At 40.4% G+C, this 24,004-nt stretch overlaps 1 protein-coding gene across 1 annotated transcript in view; it reads left to right on the plus strand.

Annotated features, from left to right (window-relative positions):
- Nucleotides 1-24,004, plus strand: part of PDE3B (phosphodiesterase 3B) — a 162,463-nt gene that overhangs the window by 128,576 nt on the left and 9,883 nt on the right. The window contains 3 exon segments of the mRNA XM_072619546.1: nt 3,411-3,524; nt 15,840-16,039; nt 21,032-21,235. Coding sequence (XP_072475647.1) covers nt 3,411-3,524; nt 15,840-16,039; nt 21,032-21,235 — 518 coding nt within the window.

Consider the following 24,004-nt stretch of genomic DNA (forward strand, 5'->3'; position numbering starts at 1 on the left):
GAAAAATATGTTTAAAGAGTTAGAGTTTCCATACTTTCATTATCACACAATAAGTCAATTTTAAAATCCAGATGATGTGGCTTCAGTTGTGCTGAAGGAAATAAGTTTATTTTCTTTTGCTCCAGTTTGAGCCACTTCTGGGTGGTGATGTTCTCAGCCTTTGCAGTTGTTTTCCTGTAGCAAAGTAATATAGTGTTACCTACATATTTAGATCCAGCATGATCAGGAAATAAACCAGAACCAGAAGATCCTATGTATTCACCAGAGTTGTTCTTACTTTTGTTACACAAGGCTACTCAGACACTTGAATCCCTCATCTCCCATAGGCACTGGAGCTAGGCAAACTTTCTGGCAGAATTAATGAAGGTGCACAGATTCATTGCTAAGGCTGTTACCATTTTTGAAGAGTCAGAAAGCACCATCTTCCCAGAAATATGGTGATGTAAGAGGGGTGCTGTGCCTTTCTATTACAATGAAAAACCCATATTAGGAAAGAAGATCATATCTTGTGTGCTGCAGAATAGATGTGTCTCTTTGCTGACTGTAGGAGCTCTGGAACCATAAGAAATACAAGGGATCCAGTTGGTCCCCATGGTCACCTTTTCCATGAACTGTTGGCAGAAGGTGGGGGGAACTGACTGACCCTGCAGACCATGCTCTGCTTCCCCCACTTGCCTGCAAGCCTCCACTTGACTCCATGGTCAGCAATGAATTACTCAACAATCTAGTCTTTGATTTCTTTCAGGACTGAAGGATGAACTCCATCTCGGTCAGGGGATTTTGATTCAAAGTCTCTTCTCTCTTACTATTTCTTACTTACTTTTATGAGTGTCAGTTCCCTTTTGGTCATTTTCAGAGTGAATTGAAGTCAGAGCAGAAGTAAGCGGCCTTAGCTGCCTCCTCCCTGTGGTCATTTCCCATCTTCCCACTCACCCCAGCAACAGTCCTTTCCTGATCTGACCCTCTTTGGTCTCCCCCTAGAGCTAAAAATGATGCCTGTGCCTTGGCTCACCAAATGCCTGGGCCAGCTATTCCTTCCATGCATCTCCTGCTGCCTGGCCTGGCTTCTAGCTTCTGGCTTGGTTTGTTGTGTGGTGAATTCCTTGTGTATCCACATTGATTTCTTCAGACAAGTCTCAGGATTTTTTCTGGTTGGAATTGTTTCTCTTTGTGTTTTCAGAGGTTTATTCTTGAATATCTCCCTTTCCTCCTAGGTTGATTTTCTGTGAAGTATTTTGTCCAAAACATGCTACCTATCTGTTCTTTGCATCCTTTGGAGTTTGCTTTTCCAAAATCTAGGATGTGTGTTGTACTACGCTCAGAGCTCCTCTCCTCTATCACTAACTAGGATGACGTGGTTACTTCCCTACAAATTTCCCCTAAGTCTCCCCACCAAAGCAGCTGCTTCTTCCCTGTTAGTAAGAATCAGATTTAGAACAGAATTTCCCCTTCTAGGTTTCTCTAGCTTTTGAAGGATAACATTATTTTTAAGGCAAGTCATTAGTTTTTCTGCTTTGGGGAGAGAAGGGAGAGGAAAAAAAAAGAGGAAAAGAGAGGGGGGGAAAACTATGCTCTAAGAGATGTTAATTTTTATTATCTATTTAATATTAATTCATAATAGCATTTACCACTTCAGAAAGAGTGTTTTTCTTCTTTTGTAGAGACAATTTTCTTTTAAAAGTAGGAATAGTGATTTGGGAGGACATGAAGAATACCTGCCCCAGGAGGAGTAAATGGGCTGCTGATAGCGTAGAAGTGGTCAGAGGATTTGATAATCATCGAGGAGGCAGAAGGCCTGATTTCCAGGTCAGGTTTTGCTACCTAATCATGTGACTGAGGACTTAGCACTTCCTATTCTTAGCCCCAGGATTCTTATCTATAAAGTGGAGAGAATATTTTTATCTCCCAGGGTTATTTGGAAGAAAGATCTTTGTAAATAGTGAAGCAGCAAATATCCAGCACCCCTACACACGCTGAGCTCCTATTACTGCCTGCAAAATCGTGGCTCTCTAGAGTTTATGAGTACATGCTAACTGAAGAGGCCCCATTCTCACTGAACAAATAACAGACCTGCAAGAATATTTTCTAGGTGATTTCTCAGCTTAGTTGCTGTTCTAATGAGTATTTTATTTGGTAAATCAGAACTCATGGTTACTTGGAATTTTTATTATAAAAAGGCAGATAATGGCTCTGGAGTCAGAAGACCTGAGTTCAAAACCTCTCTCTAATCCTTGCTGTTTATGAGTCCCTGAGGTAGTTGTTTAGTCTCCCTGGGCCTCAGTTTCCACATTTCTAAAATGAGAAGGTTGGACAAGATGACCTCTGAGGGCCCTTCCCATTCTGGATTAGTGATCCAGTGGGTCCCAAGAAGAGATCAGGACTTTATCCCCAAAGTTAGGATGTGGGGATGCAATATTTCAGTATTGTAGTAACAATCACAATATTATTGGACCTGAGAACAAACTGTTGGTGTGGACAGCAGTTTCTCTTTTAAAAACATTATTTCCAAACATTTGCTTCTTGAGATTTTGTGATATACCACTAATTGGGTTATACTTTCCATTGTCCTCTAAATAGTAATATAGAGGAAGAAAAGACCTTTTACAAGTAAATGCTCGTTTGGGTGTGCTGGCCCAGACACTGCTCCCTGTTCCTGGGGAGTTTGACACTCAAAAATTCCTTGAGCTCAGGAGTTTGGAGCCATTCTGGGCTAAGCTCATCAGCTGGTTGTCGGCACTACATTTGGCATTAATATGGTGAGCCCATGGTGGTGGGGGCCACCTGGCAGCCCAAGGAGGTTCACAAACAGAACAGGCTAAAGTTCTTTGGGATCCAGGAGGATCAGGTCCATGAGTAACCCTTATTTTCCAGACTGGGAGAGAGAGCAATCCAGTCATTAAAAAAAAAATGCTTGTTTATGGATCAGTTCTGAAGACTGGAGGTTGATTTTATTATTATTTTATTATTATGATTATTATTACTTGAAAAGCAAGCTGTATATAATAGAAGTCTGTAATCTCAGGTACAGTCCTTTTCTGTTCTAGGATGTATATAGAAATGTTCGTCTTATTTAGCATTGGAGTTCAGTTAAAACTGTGTGCTAGGAGAAAAAATGCTCACCAATCTTTCAATTTTGCCTTAATGTTACCGAGAAAGCAAGTGGTTAGAGCAATCTTTGGGAAATGACATTTTTCAACACATGGGTGGAGATGTAAACTATAAATGAAAAAGGAGAGAGTGATAAGAAAAATGTGTGAAATGGAGACAATACTTTCCTTCTTAAAGATCTTTTTTAGGTTTTGAACAAAATGATAAGACTTTTTAACATCTCTTCAGTGTCCCATTTTTCACAGTTCTTTTTTCATGCATAATAGATAAATTTATTTCTCTAATGTTTTAATGATTTGTAGATCACAATCGTGTACATGCTACAGATGTCCTGCATGCAGTATGGTACCTGACAACTCGGCCGATTCCTGGATTTAAACAGATCCGTCAGGATCTTGTGAAAGTGATTCGCACAGGTACTGTATTCAGTAAAGGAGTCAAGGATAAGCCTGAGAATAAGTTAGGCAGTCTAGAAAACACTCTGTTGCATCTTCTGGGCAACTCAGTAAGTCCAACTTTAATGAATTTTTGGTTAATAAGATTAAACAACTATTTTAATCCACATAGAAAAGTCTAAATTAATTGGGTATCGTTATATGGTGCTCATATTACAAAGGTTTTTGGTTTGGGGATGCAGAGGTACGAGTTTAGGAAGTAGCATCAAGCTCTATGTTTTGGCATAATTAGTTAATGCCCGTGCCAGAAAATATGCCAGGGAGGGATGAGGAAAACACTCGTAATGGAATTGCAGATGAGTTGACTTTCTGATAGACCCATAACCATAGAGCTGCTCCTGGAATGCTGGCCCCTTTCTCTCTCTACCACCTCCTCTGATCTTTACCCTGTTTCTAGGGTTCTGTATCTTGGGATAGACAAACTTTTCTTTTTTGACTTGAGACAAAGGTTCAGTATTTCAAAAAAGAACTTCACCAGCAACCATGGAAAAATGTAAAATAAAAAATATCAAGTGCAGAAGTTTACACAACATTAAAAAATATGTACTAGGAGATTTGTAATCTAGCAATAAATATCTGACACAGTTTCCTTATCTAATCCTTTCTTTATCATTCTTATTACCCTGTCATATAGGTTGACTTTGCCCTTGGGTAAAATGCCATTCCATTACCTTTTGCTCTAATCCAGGGCTATTTCAAATATGTACTCATTGCACTGATCTCATGGTCAATTAACCCATTCATGACCACTTCCTGCCAGCACCTAAGGCCAGTTCCTTTTCTTTTCCAGCACCCAAGATCTGGTTTCCTGTTGTACCTCCCAAAGTTCTGGCTTCCACATGCTCTTGGCCTGTTTGCAGAACTGGAAGGAGTGATACCAGCTATGTTCAGTTAACATTCAGACTAGAATTCCAAAGAGTCAGGGGATATCCTTATATATTATCCATAAAACTTAGAATTTTACCTCAAAGATCATCTATTCCAACCAATAACAAAGCAGAAATCCTCCCATATACAGTACTCCCTGGATAAATTGTGCCAGCCAGTCTCTAAATTCTTCTAGTGACAGGAAATTTGCTTTCTCCCAAGGCAGCATATTTTATTTTTCAAAAATCTATAGTTATTAAATTTTTCCTTCTATCAAGCCTAGACCTATCTCTGTAGCTTTTACCCAGTGTTCCTATTTCTGCCTCTAGAGTTGTTAAACCGAAGTTGTTAAACTCTACCACATGCCAGCACTTCAGGTCCTTGGTGATGGTGATCATGTACTTCTTCCTAAATAGTTCCTTCTCTGGGCTTAATGCTTCTGGTTCCTTGAGCCTGTTGTCCATTCTCTGGATGAGAAGAGGAGTCAAGCCTTCCTCTGACTGAGGCCCTTACCTTCTCCTTCTGGGTCCAGCATGTCCCCTGAGGGAAGGTGAAAAGGGCCAGACAGAGTATCTCCCATCTGCTCCAAAGCAATGGGCTTCCTTCTGTGCCAACATCAGGCAACGTCTGTGTTCTGATGCCAGCCTGATCTCTCAGGAGCAACCTTCGCTTTGACTATAGGCCTTCTGTCTCCTGCTGAACCTGTCCCTTGAGAGAAGAGGAAAAGGAAATGTGGTGGAGAACCAAACGTCTTTCTTCTGCCTTCTGATTGTGGCCTTTCCTGCCTAATCTACAGCCTTTGGAGGGAGGAGGAGTAGAGCAGTCTTCTGGACTATTGACTCTGCCCCTCTAGTCTCATGCTGCACTTGCCTCCAGCCTGAATTCCATCCTCCTTTGAGAAAAGGAGTGCTACCCTCCATTCAGTAATGAACATTCCCACACCTGGTCACACCTTTCACAGTCTCCATTCCCACTCCCACCTCCTGATTCTTTATTCTCATTCCCCTCAACCTTCTTATCCCAAAGTTTCATTCAAACATCCCCAGCCATTCCACTGTGCCCTATGGAACACCTGTTTCATAAGCAACAAAAGTCCTTTTATCCTAAATCTTTTCCTCTCCCACTCCTTTCCTCTACTACCTATTATTGAAATCTGGCTCCCCGCTGATGACACAGACTCTCTGAACACCTTTTCTGGCATACTCTCTGCCTTGTTGGCATTTTCAGGCTCTCCTCTTTCCTATTCATATCTACCACCCAGTCAGAATCCTGTAGCCATTGCCTACAAACCTTCCACTCACTCCCCTTCCTTCCTCAGTGAATTGGACATGTGGCTCACAATTTTCCTCAACTCCTGGCTTATTAATAGGGAACTTAGAACATGATATTGATTTTCCCTGTAATACCCTAACCACCCAGTTTCTCAGTCACCTCTTTTCAACTGCTGCTCCACCCCACCTCAGCAACATAGAAAGATGGTCATACTCTTGGCCTTGCCATCACCTACAAACGTGACACCTTCAAAGCCAAATATTCTGGAATCCCCTTACCAGACTGTAATCTATTGGCTTTGTCATATAACCCACTCTTCACCTGCACTGTGACCTCCAGTCTCTTGACTCCTCAGTTCTTTCCCAGGATATTGACCCTGCACCAGTCACTCCTCTTTCCATCTTGACTCCTCGGTGAACCCGTTCACTTCTATACTGTTCTCTCTTGAATCCCTAGCTCCTTTATCATTTCACTGATTAGGCCCTGCAAAGCTTCAGCTTTGGTTCACTCCCACCATTTGCTGCCTTTGCTTCTAAACGTGTTACTGAGCAAAGGTGGAGAAAGTCATGTGACTGTTCTGAATGGGTCCAATACAAATTTATGTTACATAACGTCAACCAGGCTCTCAGTTCTGCAGGGCAGTTCTTCTATGCCTTCCTTATCAACTCACTGCCTGCTCTTCACACTGACTCTTCCAAACCTTTCCACCCCTCCTCAAACCTCTCATGGTGCCCTCTCCCCCATTCTCTCACCTTACCTCATATTTTAGAGAAAAACTGAGGTCATTTGCCTCTTTTTCCCACTTGATAATTTTGTATACATTATATGTTTTCTGCTCTTATCTCCTCCTTCACCCAACTCACATGAAGAGGTGGCCTTACTCCTTTCCAAGGGCCCCCCCTTCACCTGCACATCCCATTCCATCCCATCCCCTCCAGCGGATTGGCCCCTTTGTCATCCCCACTCTGTCACTTATTTTCAGTGGCATATTCCCCACTACTTAGAAACATTCCTGTTGTTCATAATGTCAGGATGTGGGATTGATCTTCTGCAGTACCAGCTCTCAGGTCCCTGGGAAATAGGGAAGCTCCAACAAATCTAAATCATTGCACAGATCATATGAAATCACAAATCCCATGACAGTATTTGCCAGAAGGTGAGATCATCCTGAGGGTGAGTGACAGCAAAGGATTGCTGTGATGCCACGCTCAGACCACAGCTTACTTGCTGGTCCTTAGCTCTGGAAAACAGAGTGCCTCCTAATACCTTGACACTATCAGGGCAATGTTATCCTCCCAGCTCCTCACACTCACACTGTCCTATGAGTTGTCCTCAGCTCTTCCTGTCACTGTCCCTTCCCTTCTCTCTCCCATTCCCATCTGTTGCCAAGGTATGGTGATTTCACCTTTGCAACATCTTTTAAATACTCCCCCTTCCCTCCTCTGATGCTGCCTCCATTCTAATGCAGGTCCTCATCATCTCATGCTGGAGTAATGCAATAGAATAGGATTGTTCTGTTTCTCCCCACTCCAATCCATCTTCCATTCAACCACTAAAGTGATTTTTCTAAAGTGGAGGTCTTATTCAGTAAACTTCAGTGGACTCCCTGTTGCCTCCAGGATCAAATACAAAATCCTCTGTTTGGTATTCAAAGCCCTTCATAATTTAGCTGCCTCCTACCTTTCTAATCTTCTTACACCTTCCTCTTTGCCACATTTTTTTGATTCACTGGCAATGGCCTCCTGGCTTTTCCATGAATGAGACACTCCATCTTTTGTCTCCAAGCATTTTCTTTGTCTGTCCCTCTTGGCCTGGAATGCTCTCCCACTTTATCTCTGCCCCCTGGCTTTAAGTTCCTACTAAAGTCCTGTCTTCTACAGGAAGCCTTTCCCAACTCCTATTAATTCTAGTGACTTCCCTCCATTAATTATTTTCTATTTATCATGTATATCTGGAGAAGGAAATGCAAACCATTCCATTATCTTTGCCACCAAAACCCCAAATGGTGTCACAAAGAGTAGAACATGATTGAAAGGTTGAACAGCAACTGCCAAGTCATGCCTTGTTTGCACATACTCGTTTGTGTGTAATTTCCCCCTTTAAATGGAAAGTCCTTAAGGGAAAGGACTGTTTTTTGTCTCTTTCTATATCTCCAGTGCTTAACACAGTTAAGCCTGGCGCTTAATAAAGGTGCTTAATAAATCTTCATTGGTTGGTTGAATGAGTTCTACCATATCATTGTTATTCCTAAAGTTTGGCCCTGTGAATTGTGGTTAGATCAGGGGAGAGGGTGGAATGATTATATAATCTCCCATTCTGGACACTATATTAAGAAGAAACTTCAGAGTCCTCTAGCTTGTTTGGTTGCCGTGTTCAGTTTGTGGAGCACAAATTCTGAGGGGTCTTTTTCACATGACGTGCATATCCATGACTATTTAACTCTGTTCTTGTGTAGTTGTGCTTTTATTTTTTTTCCTAGGATGTCTTTTGTTAATTTATTTTTTATTTTTTATTTTTAGCACAGTTGATATCATATAACACAATTCCAACTTTTGGTCAGGTGATATTTCTTTTAAAGCATTTACAACATAGACCACAAACGGATTTTTTTTTTTAACATTAACCAGCTGAGACACCAATAATAACTATATATGCTAACTTCATAAGCCCTTGACCTAATTGTCTTCACACTATTACTAAGAATTAAAGGACCCTACTTTTAGACTTAACCTCGGATGTTCGCTGACCAACAATCTATAATTTAATAGATCTGGTATTAAGCTTACAAGCCTTTTGACTATAGAAAATTGCCACTAAGAGTAGGGGCATTGTAAGGAAACATTATCTCCCCAACTTCATGTCAGTTCCAGGCAGGAGTAGATTGTCAGCTTGCATTCAGTGAGGCTTAGAGTCTGTCAGGTGTCAGTGGGGAAATTGAGTCAGGAGAATCCTACCTCAGCCCAGGCTGAACAGCCACTCTCCTACCCTTCCCATGAGATCACCTTTTTCAGTTCATACCAGCATCTCACAGGCTTACTGGCAACATGGATTGGAGGCTCAGACCACCTTTGTTGCTATCCATACCTGGAGTTAGACTCAGAAGAACAGTCACTTAATAGTCCCATAGCATTTTAAAATAGCAAGTTCCAATAACCAGGTTTCAGATAGGATGGTAATTTCACATTGGCTAAGGAACATCTTTTGAGGCAAGTTTTAAGTGGCTTACATGCCTTTCTATACATGTTCTAGATCCTGCTTAAATAACAATCATAAGTCAAATTTACCATTAAAACCTTAACTTTTCCATCAATGCCAAATTTTACCCAAAGTTACCTGCTTCTAGGAGACTTAGACTAAAATTCATTTCCCCAAACTAAAGATGTCTCTGATTTAGTCTCAGTAATTCATCTAGTCAATTCTTTTCATACTAACTGCTTTTACATCACTTTGTAAGATGTTCAATTTTTCTCCCCATCTCTCCCCTCCCCCTAATACCTTGCATTTTGATTACCCCTTCCCTCAATGAGCCCTCCCTTCTATCACATCCCACCCATCCCTTATCCATATCTTCTCTCTTTTCTTGTAGGGCAAGATAAATTTCTGTACCCCATTACCTGTGTTTCTTATTTCCCAGTTATATGCAATAATAATTCTCAACATTTGTTTCTAATACTTTGAATTCCACTTTCTCTCCCTCCCTCCCCATCCCCACTGAGAAGGCAAGCAATTCAATACAGGCTATATATGTGTCATTTTGCGAAAGACTTCCATAATAATCATGTTGTATAATACTAACTATATTGCCCTCTGTCCTTCTCTATCCCCCCTTATTTTTTTATTCCTCATTTGGCCTTGTCCCTTCCCAAAAGTGTTTATTTCTAGTTACTCCCTTCTCCCATTTATCCCTTCTATCATTCGCCTCACCCCACTTGTAGCCTCCTCCCCTACTTTCCTGTAATATAAGATAGATTTTCATACCAAATTTAGTGGGCATGTTATTCTCTCCTTAAACCATATGTAGAGAGAGTAGCTTCATTTTTCCCCTCTCCCCTCCTCCCTTTTCTCCTCTATAGAACAAGATTTTTCTTATCTCTTTTATGAATTGTAGCCTGCCCCATTCCATTTTTCCTTTTCTCCTCCCAGTATTTTACTCCTTCACCCCTTAATTTTTATTTTATATATTTTTTTTGTGGATATCATCTCTTCTGATTCAACACAGCCTGTACTCTCTGTCTGTATGTGTGTGTGTGTACAATCCTTCCACCTATCCAAATACTAAGAAAAATCTCAAGAGTTATAAATATTTTCTTTGCATGTAGGAATGTAAACAGTTCAGCTTTAGAAAGTCTTTTATGATTTCTCTTTCCAGTTTACCTTTTCAAGCCTCTCTTGATTCTTGTGTTTGAAAGTCAAATTTTCTACACAGTTCTGGTCTTTTCAACATGAATGCTTGAAAGTCCTCTATATCATTGAATGACCATTTATTCCCTTGAAGTATTATACTCAGTTTTGCTGGGTAGATGATTCTTGGTTTTAATCCCAGTTCCTTGGACTTCCGGAATATCCTATTCTAAGCCCTTCTGTCCCTTAATGTTGAAGCGGCCAGATCCTGTGTTATCCTGACTGTATTTCTACAATACTCAAATTGTTTCTTTCTAGCTGCTTGCAGTATTTTCTCCTTGACCTTGGAACTCTGAAATTTGGCCACAGTATTCCTAGGAGTTTCTCTTTTTGGGTCTCTTTCAGGAGGTGATTAGTGGATTCTTTCAATATTTATTTTGCCCTCTGGTTCTAGAATATCAGGACAATTTTCCTTGATAATTTCATGGAAGATAACATCTAGGCTCTTTTTTGATCATGGCTTTTGGGTGGTCCCATAATTTTTAAATTGTCTCTCCTGGATCTATTTTCCAGGTCAGTTGTTTTTCCAATGAAATGTTTCACATTATCTTCTATTTTTTCAAACTTTTGGTTTTGCTTTCTAACTGCTTGGTTTATCTCATAGTCATTCATTTCCCTGAAATTCTCTTTCAGAGAACTATTTTGTTCAGTGAGCTTTTGAACCTTCTCCTCCATTTGGCTAATTCTGCTTTTTAAAGCCTTCTTCTCCTCATTGGCTTTTTGGGCCTCTTTTTCCAATTGAGTTAGCTTCTTTTTAAAGGTGTTATTTTCCTCAGCATTTTTTTGGTTCTCCTTTAGCAAGCTGCTAACTTGCTTTTCAAGCTCTTCTACTGCCTGAGCCCAATTTAAGTTCACTTTGGAGGCCCTGGAGGCAGGGGTCTTGCCGTCCTGTGACAGTAAGCCTTGTTCTTCCTCATCAGAAAGGATGGGAAGAGACACCTGTTCACCAAGAAAGTAACCTTCTATGGTCTCATTTTTTATCCCTTTTTTGGGCATTTTCCCTGCCACTTACTTGACTTCTGAATGCTTTGTTAAGAGATTAGACTGAGCTGCTCAGGTCCCTTGGGCTTTGGGTGGGGGCGGGCCATCACTCAGGGCTGGGGTTTAGATCAGCTGCTCCCTACTGGCAAAGGCTTTAGGCTGAGCTGCCTGAGCAGTGGATCCAGGTTGCTTCCCAGCATGTAGCTGCCTGCAGTCTGCTGCCTTGGCTTCTGCTGTCACCTGGGGCTATTCTTGGAGAAACCCCATTCCCTGTTGCCCAGCTGGAAAAACCCTTCCCCACTGACCTTTGGAGCTTTCTTTGTCAATTGTGGGTTGAAGTATCTGGGACCTTCCTTTGTAGGAACTCTGCCAGGAGGTCTGTTCAGGTCCTGTTCCTCCCAGTGCCATGTGGCCAGGGCTGGGCTCCACTCTGCTCAGTGTCTGGTGACATAGACCTTTCCTGTTGACCTTCTGGGTTACCTTTGGCTGGAAACCTCTTTCGCTCTGTTGTTCTGTAGCTTCTGGTGCTCTAGACTTTGTTGAGAGTCATTTTTACAGGTATTTTGCAGGCTGTGGGGGAAGCGCTAGAGTCTATGCATCTTTCTACTCTATCTTGGCTCCATAGTTGTGCTTTTAAAAAATTCCAAGTGTAAGACTTTACATTTATCCTGGCTGTATTTCCTCTTACTAGATTTTGGCCCACTGAAGTCTTTTGGGATCCCAGTTATGTCACCTAATCTGTTAGCTCCCTGCTTCTTTCATCATCTTTCACATGCTTGCATGTGCATTTCATCTAAAGCTTAATCCAAGTCCTTGAGAAAGGCATTAAACTAATACTCTAACAGAACACTTAAGACAACTACCCAGAAGAGTGAAATGATATAGACTCAGAGAAGATATTTCATGCAAATTGGAATGAAAACAATCATGGGGAGGACAAAGAGTAGAAATGGACTGCAAAGTCAAGGACACAGGAGAATTTCTACCATGGAGCGGTTCTCCTATCCTTTCAGAGAAACCTCAATCATACAATAATATTGCAACTATGTGGAGAACTACACTGATCTCTGGTAGAGACTGAAGCTTATGTTGCTGGTTCTTTGCTACTGCAAAGAGTAGTACTATGAATATTTTGGTGCATCTTTATTCCTGTCTTTAACTTCCTTGAGGTATATGGTCAATAGGGGGATCACTGGATCAAAGAATATATAGACAGTTTGGTCACTTGCATAATTCCATATTTATATCTAAAACAGTCAGACCTATTCATAAGTCTACCAACAATATCTCTGAAAAACAAATTTACACAGATGATGTCTGTTGTAAAGTCTCCAGCTCCCATTACAGAATAGATTTTTTTCCCCATGGCAGTATTCTTCAGTGGGATCCCCTCTCTCCATAGAATTAAGATATCTTCCTTTCTTCCCCCTGTTCCAATCTCTTACTTTGCCATTTCACCTATTTTCCTATAGCCTCCTCTCTTCATGAGAGACTGCAAGAGTTATTTTCCCTTCATTGTTTACTAATGGACTTGATTAGGGTACATTACACATTTCCCTCAATCTTTTTTAAAGCTCCCTTGCATTGGCCCCCCCATTCTACAGATAAGTCTCACAAAAAATAGTGATTTTCATGTTTTTTCATGCCTGTTTCTTATTTCTGTTTAGGTTCCACTTTTATCTTTATCTCTTTCATTAAATCCATAGTTGACTTTGTGCCTCCCACTGCCTGGGATAATTTATTCAGTTTTTATACTTTCTTTAGTAACTAAATTCACTTCTTTGTGTTTCTGTTTTTGCAAATAATTTTTGCAAAGCAAAATTTTGCAAAACAAATAATTTTCTCAGCTAAGAGGTTTTTTGTTGTTGTTAGGAATGCCTCAAAGTGCATTTTTAACAATTGAATGTCCATCTTTTTTCTTTAATGATTAGACTCATATTTAATGGCAATGTCACTTCAGATTATATTTTGAGCTCCTTTGCCTTTGGGACATATATTTCATTCCCTTCTGAAGTTTTTGGTGGGTGCAAAATAACCTTTTACTCACATTTCTTTTTCTTTTGTAAAATATCTTAAAGCCTTTCTCCTGGTTGCTAACAGAATTTATTTTTTATCATTGGAATTATTTAAATTAAGCCACTGTGTGTCTTTAGGGTTATAGCATAGGGTTTTGTGGTTGTTGTTCTGGAAGCAGTCTGTGGATTCTTTTCAGTGACTCTTTATTTTCTGTATTTAGAAGTTTGGGGAAATTTTCTGGTAGTATTCCTTGCATTGTGGTATTCAGGTTTTTGATCCTAGTTGTGTCTACACATCCTGTCAGTCCTCAAGATCAGTATGTTTTGCTTTTATAGAGATACGTGTTCTTTCTAAATGTGTGATTTTTGCTTCCCTTCTTCCAGATTGTCCTTTCTTCTGTATGTTTGTGTTCCCAGATAACCATTCTTTCTTTTGCTCCTGTGGAGACTCACCACTGTGGAGTCACGTTTTTCTATTCTGCCAATTATTTCTGCTAGCAGGCCATACATTCTGCCCTCATGCTTCTTTTGTGAACCATTCAGAACATCTTGCTGTGGTTTCATGGTCTCTAGGGAATCTACAGAGTCCCCTGCCTAAATTCATTTTCCTTCATTTTATGATATTTATTCAGAGATGTTTGGACTTGTTTAGATGTTCTGGGGACCATCCTTCCTTCTATGATTAATAGCTTCCCCATCAGTTTATGTACTTGTGCTCAGGGCATTTATGTTTTCTTTTTCTTGAGAACCTGGATACTTTCTGTCCTTTTCCTTCTGTATTCCACTATGATTCACTTTCTTACACCTTCTCCTTTGATGGGAGGTGGCTGGGCTGGGTCTCAGAGCTGTCATAACCTCTTTCTGTATTGGGGAATTCACTTTTCACTGGCCTTAGTTCCTATCCCAAGTGGCATCGGGAGGGACACAGTTGGATTTAGCTAGATCCCAGTATCTTTTCCATCAAGCCTGCCTTCCCTCCCCAGCCCTTCCCCCCAAACAAGGTGCTTGAAGCCCAACCCAGAGCACACTTTGACTTCAACTTGCTGTTGCTGTTGGTCTTGTGTTCTCAAGGAGGACTGTGACCTCAGGGAAGTGATGCCATGACATGTGAATGAATTGGATGTGAGGGAGGGAGGGATGTGTAGTCACCAGCTTCACCTTCTCCTCTGGAGCCAAATACAGAGAAGGGTGAGAGGGGTGACTGGAGATGGCCCAGGGTGGGCAGCAGTGAAGTCATTGCTGAGGGCATTGCAGGGAGCAGGCTGTGCCGCTTTGTCTGTTTGTGAGGGGTGGAAGAGGGCATGCTGAGTTAGGGCTTAGGGATTAGCTTTGTATGGTATTAATTTATGGTATTTGTCTATATTAATTTTGTGCTCTTAGTTTATCAAGTTGTTGCTTTCTTAAACTTGGTGTATTGGCCTGTGGAGACACAAGTAGTTACCTCTTGCAAATAATTCTTATTTTGAGAAGTTTTGAGAGTTTCGGAAGATTGGAGAAAATGTCTAGTTCTCCATCTTGTTATTCATGACATCCCAAAAGGGCTAAAGAAATAGGGTAGAGTGTCACTTGGGAATGCCTTCTAACTCACCGTACTAATGAAGGGCAAACTGGGTTCTTCCATATTGTGATTCTGTCTTTTTTGTTGTCCATCAGCTCTGACTTCTGGTTAGTCTAGGAACACCACCATTATTCTACTTTGGGCTACTGTCATCTCTAGAAACACATGGTACCTCTTCTCTTAGGACTGTGCTGTTGTTTGGACTTCGCAGATATGCCAACTCCTTCGCCAGGGAGCTGAGTTTGAGTATCCATAGTCTTCCTCTCCCCGACACTCAGCTCTTTGTTTCTATCTCTCTTTTGAATTCTCTTGTAAAGGTCACATCCAGGCATGTAGCCTAGGGTTATAAACTGGTTATGGATCAGTCAGTTATCCTTAAAATGCAAATACTGAGTCAAGAAGTACCTAGGACAACGAGAGTTCATATCCCCTTAGGGGAGGGCTTCTTCAATTTCAGAACAAAAGATCCCTATACTTTAGCCTGGTTAACCTGAAAGCCAAGTAGCTAATCTAATCTGCCTCTTGGGAACACCCTGTATAAAATATAGACTCACATCATTAAGAAGGCAAGATGACCATGGTCAAGATATTTAATCTCTCAGTGTCCCAGGCAACTCTGATGCTATTAAAGTATGCAGTAGTTACTAGTCTGCTGTCATAGAGACAGTTTCCTTAGCAGAAGATCCCTATACCAGTGAAGTCCTAAATCCAGCAACAACAAGGAAGTTGATCATATATGCTTCAGAGCTGATAACTGTTTAGTTATCTGTGTTCCTCACTGCATGTAGAGAATTATAAGATTATGTATAGAAAAAATAAGGCAAATAATCCTGAATGTGAGGAAGCCTGGCATGATGACAGGCTATTTGGAGACCAGTTGAGATTCTGCTTCTTCTGTGAAGCTTTCTTTCATTTCCCTTTCCCCAGGTCACATTGACATTTCGTTCCAAGAGTTTATAGATCATTTAGCTTATTGTCCTCAACATATTCTGCTTTCCAATAGAGTGTCATGTCTCTGTGTCATACTGTCTAGACTAGACCTTAAAGTCTATGTGAAGGCAGGGGTTCTGGATGTCCTCCAATATCAAGCCTTCATTTTTTGTAATAGGTACTTTAGAAATCTTGGTTGCCTTGAAGTGAAAATAATGACAGGTCCTTCTGTTCTTTATTTTTATCCCCCAGAATATAGTAGTGGACTTTCTCCTATACGCATTTCATACACTTCCTCCAAGAGTTGCCCAATGACGGATCCAAACTATGGCTGTGTGGCGCTGAACATTCCTGCCTTGGAACTGATGGCTCTGTATGTGGCAGCTGCCATGCATGACTATGATCACCCAGGACGGACAAATGCATTTTTGGTGGCTACCAGTGATCCTCAGGTAGGAACAGTTTTCAATCCCAAAACTTGGAGAGGAATAGTTAAGAAATTTTTAAAAACAGTATAATTATATTAAATTAATTATAATTAAATTAAAAAATAATATAATTATGTAACACAGTTAAATTTTCCCTTTGGACTCTTCATTGATTTTTTAAGGGATGTTGATGTGTTGCACACATTAGTGTGTCCTAAGGAAATGGTCAAAAATCTCCCCCTTTGTTTATCTAAGTGGACATAGATAGATGGTTTATGAAAGACTGACATTGCTGTGAAAAAAACATTAGAACCTTTCCTGAATGATTTTGCCTATGACCTGGAACATGAGTCTGATTCTCTGTAATCTTCCTTTTACAATCACTCAGCTCTTCGGTTCTTTCTGTTTCTTGAACTCTTTTTTTATAAGCCAGGGCCAGGAATGTAGCTCAGGATTATGACTTGGTTCTGAATCTGTTAGTTATCCTTAAAGTAGAAATAATGGGTCAAGTTTACCTAGGACAAGGAGAGTTCATACCCAGTCATGGAAGGCATCATCACTTTCAGAACATCATACATTAGCCTGGATTTTGGATAGAGGAAGGACTCATCTGTTTTCTAGAAAAAACTGTTTCTAGGCTGGGTGTGTCTGTGATGAAGGTAAATGAGTTGGCAATGAGATCTCTTATTGTTTGTTGAAACCTTAGGACAAGATGCAGACTACTGGGACCTTGGAACTTCTGATCATGCCTTAGAATGTCTCACATAGGTCTGAGGATGGGGATTGAGCATGAGAAGAATCTTTAAAGCTATGCAGTTTGTCAGGGCTGCTCCACGTGCCAAGCACAAGAGCATGGGAACATACTTTGACCAAAGGTTCCTTGTCATGCAGTGAGCTTCTTTTTCTTTTACTCTTTGCCTTTTAGTCACAGTTCTGTGGCTCTGGCAGTTTTTCCTGCCTTCCTCTTTTGTGTTGTTCAGGCACATCTAACTCTTTGTGATCCCATTTGGGGCTTACTTGGTTCATTTTATAGATAAGGCTCGTTATAGATTGGTTCATTTTATAGATAAGAAACTGAGGCAGGGAATTTGCCCAGGGTCATTCAGTTAGTGAGTGTCTGTGGCTGGATTCAAACTCAGGAAAATGAGTCTTCCTTACTCCAGGCCAGGCACTCTATCCATTGTGCCACTTCTTCAGTCTGCTTTATTCTCTTTTCTGTCTGGACAAATCCCAAGTATGTGAGTAACCCTGGAAAGAAGCAGCTTCAGGAGTTATTGAGGGGGAAGGACTTTGGAGGAGAAGAAACAGGGTGGGATTTGGCTAGGAAAACTATATGAATTAAATGTTGTTTTAGGAGATTCCTCCCCATCATACCCCACGTGTCCATAATAACTCCCATATGCAAAACATTCAAATTTATAAAGGATGTTCTCTTAACAATCCTGTCACATAGTATAAGTACCATTGACCCCAAGACCAGGGCTTTTTCCATAGCATTTTGCAAACACACACATAACACATATTTCAAATTATGCTTCCTTACTGAATTAAAAATAATCTCCAAATAACAAATGATGCATCATTTATATTTGGATTTGGAATATGATTTTAGATGAACATGTGGATATTAGTTTATCAGGTGTTTTTGGAATTTCGAATGCTTCAAATAGCAAAGACCTGCCTGATCTTAGGAAAACGTAACAGTAGCTAGCTTCAGTATATTGCCTGCCTGTCCAGACTTTATAGTTTTCTACAACTTTGGGCTAAAAATCACAAAAGCTTTAGTGATCTTGTTCAAGATTGCCTTAGTATCTTGTGTAAGTTCAGGGATTAATACTGTTTAAAGTTCCTGAAGGAGTAGCCAGTCAACAATCAGCTAAAGTGGACAATGCTACTAGACCAGAGAAAAGAATAATTATGATGCATGAGCTGATGCAGAACTTCTTATAAAGAACTTATTAGGTCTGGTAAATAAGAGGATTTAGTGAGAATAGTCTACATAGACATCCTGCAGACACCTGTTCATTCATCCATACATACATGGTTTAAGGGGCAGCTAGGTGGTGCAGTGGATAGAGCACCAGTGCAGGAGTCAGGAGGACCTGAGTTCAAATCTCACCTCAGACACTTGACACTCACAAGCTGTGTGACCTTGGGCAAGTCACTTAATCCCAACTGCCTCATCTTGGGTCATCTCCAGTCATCTTGATGAATATCTGGTCACTGGATTCAGATGGCTCTGGAGGAGAAGTAAGGCTGGACCTGCCCAGCCCTCCCTCACTCAAAACAAAGTCAGGTACAAGTCATGTCATCATTTCTCTGATGACATGGGACAAACACACACACATGGTTTAAAGTTCCTGTATGCTAATGTTGAAGGAAGGGTGTTGAGCATCATTGATAAGGAAAGGATGTGTAAAGCCTACATCATCTTCTGTTGCCTACAGGGTAGAATTTTTTCCTCCAAAATAAAAAATCCTCCTTGCAGTAGGTTCTTTTATCTAGAAAGGCCTCATATTGTTCAAGTCATTTGTCCTGCCTTTACTATTCAGCTGCCTCTTTGAACTTGGGCAGAAATCCCTTTCTTTCCCTCTTGGGGCCATAGGTTCCTCATCCATAAAATGAGAATTTTAGATGAGAGTATCTATCAAGTCCCTTCTAAATCCTGTGATTTTTGTTTTATGCTCTACTTTTCCCATCCATTAGGGAATAATTTACCCCAGTTTATTTTTGGACATTCCTTACTGGGATAGATTCTTTAGCCACATTGTATTCTTTGATGTTTCTGTGTATTAGGTACAATGTTTGCCTTTTCTTATTGTCAGAGATATTTGTGGAGATGATGGTCATTCACTAAGATGGTCTTCATAAAGTAATATTTAACACTTCAGTTATATAGTCCTTAGCTCTTCCTATATTTACACCTTATCAGGAAGTAAAAACAAGATGACCCTCAGCTGGGCTTTCCCCTTCTGCTGTGACCATGGAGAGACAGAGGAGGGGCCAGAAACTTCATTTCACTAAGCATTTACTGATAAGTGTCCACTATGGGTCAAGCGCTGTGCTAAGTGATAGGAATATAAAGACAAAAATGAAGATGGTCTCTGCCCTCAAAGAGCTTATTTTCTATTGGAAGAAATCAAATTGTTTATAAATATTAACTTAACATGAGATCTTTGTGCAGTAGGAATACAAGTTGACATTCCTACTCAGAATCTGAGTCATACCCATATTAACATTCTCTCTGTAACTGAAACCAGGAGAAAAAATAAAGGTGGATCTAAACTGAAAGATGGTTCATAGGCTCCCTCTGGATGGGCAAATAAAAGAAAGATTTTATACAAAAACAAATAACATTTCATGAGATTCTTTGCCATTTTAAATGGCAGAATATATGATATGTAAAAAGATAAACATCTATTGTAGAGGATAAGAAGCAAGAGAGATCCTGGCAGGATCCCAGTAAGATCCTCCAGATTCATTTCACATGTATTGTAATAGTGACTTCATTGCAAAGGTGTGGACATAAGGGCACCTTGGAAATGTGGGAAAAAATGTGACTCAGGAGTAAGAAACAAAAGGGACCAGAGACTTTTAGACTACACGAGGCCTTATGCCTTTTTGTCATTAGTATTTTATTCAAGAAGAGACTCAGGAGATGCTGAATAACATAAAAAAACTGACAGCAAACAATTGATTACAATGTGAGACTCATTTCCAAGCCAACTGTTTATATAGTGATCATCATATGGCACGGATCAAAATCAAGGAGAAAAAATTAAAATGAAGAAATATGGCCAGCAGTCTGCCTCACTTAGTTTTTAGCCTCCCAGAAGGGGAAATGGAGAAAAGAACACTGACATAGAGTATTGCCATTTTCTAAAGAAGTTTAAGCAATGAAAAGCAATCACCATAACAAGGAGATCAAAAAAACCGAGAAACCACCTTAGCCAGTAAACACCTCCTTTCTATACCAAGTAGGGAAATATGGCAGTTAACATTACTGGTTTAGGACCTATATTTGTTTATTAAATCTTATGCCAGAAGTCTCTGGTTGGTTTTTCTGAATTGCTTTTTAAAAAAATATATCTGTTATAAGGGGAGGTTTCTAGGTAGGGAAAGGGAGAAGGGGGCATATTCAGAAACAAATTGAATATAAAAATAAAACATTATTAAATCTAAAAAGAAAATCTTGCAGAGGGTGGTGGAAGGTTATGAACATCTTAAAAAACAGTAGTTGGTATAGCAAAAGACAGGTTGATGAAAGAGACCTTGTTAAGCTAAATTTTCATGAGAGCGTTTAAGGATGAAAGGTGGAAAGACAGCAAACAAAAGATGGAGAGACCGTTCAAATGACTACAAACAACTCTTCCCTACATTAATGATGGTGGAACCCACCACACTTGGGCTCTAACCTCACAATCCTCAGGGGCTACATGAGGAGGTAGAAAAAGCACTCACAATTATAAATGGTGGGAAAGGCATCTAGATTCATCCATTTGTAGCCAGAGGGAGTCTGTGCCGGAAATGAGTCAATTTTGAGTATGTTATAGTATAGATCCTCAAGAGATCGGAAAAAAAGGGGAAGATACCAGTGAGAGATCCTTGGAGAAAAAAATCACTTGTGTGATTATTTCCTTCCTCCTGAGTTCTATGCTTATGTTTCCATTTCTGCAAAATCTTCATGAGAATAATCTCTGTACATATTTAAACATTAATCCTTGATGCAGGTAGAAGAGAACAGCTGGGGGTTTTGCAGGTGGTATTCTATAGCATGTTAATGGTCCCATGTTAATGTTAATGTTAATTCTGTAACATGTTAATGGTCCCATAATTAACCAAAAGATGAAGTTAGGCTGTGTGACTTCCAAGTTTTCTAACTCTTAAGTTTATTTGATTTTAAATAATGATTGCATCTTGTCATTTATCTTCTCTTGGTTTCAAAGTCTTTTAAATGTTTTATTAAAATGTAATGTCTTCTGATGCTTGCTTATGTGTTTCCTTATTCCTTTTTAGGCTGTATTGTACAATGACCGCTCTGTCCTGGAAAATCATCATGCTGCAGCTGCTTGGAACCTGTTCCTTTCTCGGCCTGACTTCAACTTTCTCAGTAACCTTAACCAACCAGAGTTCAAGCACTTTCGTTACTTGGTGATTGAAGCCATTCTGGCTACAGATCTCAAAAAGCATTTTGATTTCCTTGCTGATTTTAATACTAAGGTTTGTTGTATGGGTTGCTATTTACGCTTAAAGGCAGAAAAATAATTTGTGTCATATTTAAGTGAGTTGGATTGGAAAGACACTCTCTCTGTGTCTTAGTTTGTCTGTCTGCCTAGCTCTTTGTTTTCATAGAACATCCATTTCTGAATAGATCCCTTTGCTATCCAGTGAGCCAGTCCATATAACAGAGTTGAACACTAGTTTAGCAAGACCACCCCACATGCTGTATCTCAAAGTATTGTAAGACAGTCGATGGTCTATCCCTTGCCTCTGTGATGAATTTTCTTAACTTGGTTCTAGGCTCAGCTCACTCCTTCCAGTTCTTAGTGTTTGTTTGCCTTTTGTAGGTGTTTTTTTGGCTGTGGTTTTTTCATGTTTTTCTGAAATCTTCAATATTGTTGCTAACGGCACAGTAAGTCTCTTACATTCAGATATTCTCATTTGTATAGCCATTTTTCCAGTTCTTTGCTCCCCCAGTGCTGCTTTGAATCTTGTGGTGGATATTGGACTTTATTTCTGTTTCTGACCTCCTTTGGGAGCCCTCCCAGCAAGGGGATCTCAGAGTCAAAGGGCATGGAACGTGGAGCTGCTCTTTTAGAGTCGTTACCAGTTGCTTTTCCCAGTGGTTAGATCATTTCAGAACTCTGCCAACAATGTGTTAGTGTCTGTATTCTGTTTAATTCAGAAAATTAGAAGTCTTTTATGGGAAGGTTTTATAAGAGTCATTGATAATTTTTATTTATGATTATGCCTTGTCAAATCCCAACAATGATCTACTTCCTTTGCTGCTAAACAGAGCTGGAGGAAATTAGTAGACTGTGCTGTCTTGGTTCCCTTGGTTTTTGTCATAAAATCTCAGCTGTGTCATCTCATTCTGTTGTTCAGTCATCAGGTCATGCCCAATTCTTTGTGACCATAGCATGCCAATACTGACCGTTGGGTTTTCTTGACAAAGATACTGGAGTGGTCTGCCATTTCCTTCTACAGTGAATTGAGGCAAACAGAGGTTAAATGACTTGTCTAGGGTCACACAACTAGTAAGTGTCTGAGGTCACATTTGAACTCAGGTCTTCCTGGTTCCAGGCCTAGCACTCTATCTACTGAGTTAACTCTCAGCCTCATTCTACTTCTCCCTAATCGAATCACTTCATATTCTCCATGCTGGATGTTCAAACCTCACATCTTCTTAAGCCTCCCCATGCTGTCAGCTGAAGACCATGACTAACCATTAACTGAAAACACTGAGGCCATTCACTGAGAGCTTCTTCTCACCTCCCACTTACCACACAGATATCTTATCTATATCATACACCTTTCTTCACTTTATCTTCCTTCTCTGTTGTCTCAGATGCAGAGGTGACCTTTGTCCTGGCCTAGGCCAGCTCCTTTACATCTTTTATCTTCTCCTCTCTCATCTCCTCTAGCATACTGACCTCACTCTCCTCTCATTCTCTTGGTGTATCGTCCCCTTCCCTTCTACACAGAAACACACTCATGTCTCCTCAGTAGTTGAAACCCTTACTTGATCTGACCATCCCCTCTAGAGATTATCTTTTCTCTCTCCTTTCCTTTGAGGCTGCATTCCTTGATAGAGCTGTCTACAATAGGTGTCTTGTCCAGTTCTCTTTTAAGCCCTCTCTAATATTGCTTCTTATTGTGCTGTCCTGAAACAGCAGTCTTCAGAGTTACTAATGGCCACTTCTCAGTCCATTCATCCTCCTTGACCTTTGATATCGTTGATCACCATTTCCTTCTGAGGACTCTCTTTTCTTTGGGTTTTCCTGACTTTTGTGCTTTGTTGGTTATTCTCCTACGGATCTTCATGTAGGTGATGCCCACTAACCATAAGTATCCCCACTGCTCTGTTATTGGCTCTCTTCTTCTGGCAATCAGCTCCCATGGCTTCACTTTCCACCTCTGTGCAGATGGTTCCCACACCTATTTATCCAACCCTACTTCATCCCCTGACCTTATCCCTTGCTGGTTGCATTTTGGACAGTTCAAACCTGATACCCCATAGGCACATCCAATTTAACCTGTCCAAAAACATCACTCATTTTCTTTCCTTCCTAAACCTCTCCCCTTCCCAACTTCCCTCTCACTGTCAAGGGCGTCACCATCTTTTCTTCCACTCATTAAGGCTTGCAACCTAGATATCATCCGTGACTCCTCTCTTACTCACCCTCCATTTCCAATTAATTGACAGCTTTTGTCATTTCTGTCTTTGCAACATCTCTCAGAAAAGTCCCTTTTTTCTGCTCATGCAGCAATCATTAGTTCAGACTCATCATCCCTTCTCACCAGGACTACTATCTCAATAACCTTTTAACCTGTCCTCTTAGCTCCAAAATTCCCCTTCTTCACTCTGCCACTTGTCTGCCAGTTACTTTTCCAACGTGTAGCTGTTGTCACTTCAGTAATTTCTTGTTACCTCTGGGATCAAATAATCCTTTGTTGGCCTTTCTTCGTGTGCCCAAGGCTTAGCACAGTTCCTGCACGTAGTAAAGATTTAATAAACGTTTTGGTGAATGTTCTCGTTAGGTTAGGACAAAGATTGAAACGTCCTCCCACGTATGGCTCTGCATGTATTAAAGGTGCTGTAATAGTACAGAGATCCTCCTGAAAGAAACTATCTCTGTTTTGCGCAGTCCTCCAAGTGTCTCCCTGTCATCTCCAAATCTCACCCCCAGCATCCTCCTCAGAACTAATAGCTCACCTTTTTGCTGTTGTGGCAGCAGGAAGATAGTTTTTTTTTCCCTTGGGGCACAG

The sequence above is a fragment of the Notamacropus eugenii genome, chromosome 6 (assembly GCF_028372415.1).
Source record: "Notamacropus eugenii isolate mMacEug1 chromosome 6, mMacEug1.pri_v2, whole genome shotgun sequence".
Classification (NCBI taxonomy): domain Eukaryota; kingdom Metazoa; phylum Chordata; class Mammalia; order Diprotodontia; family Macropodidae; genus Notamacropus; species Notamacropus eugenii.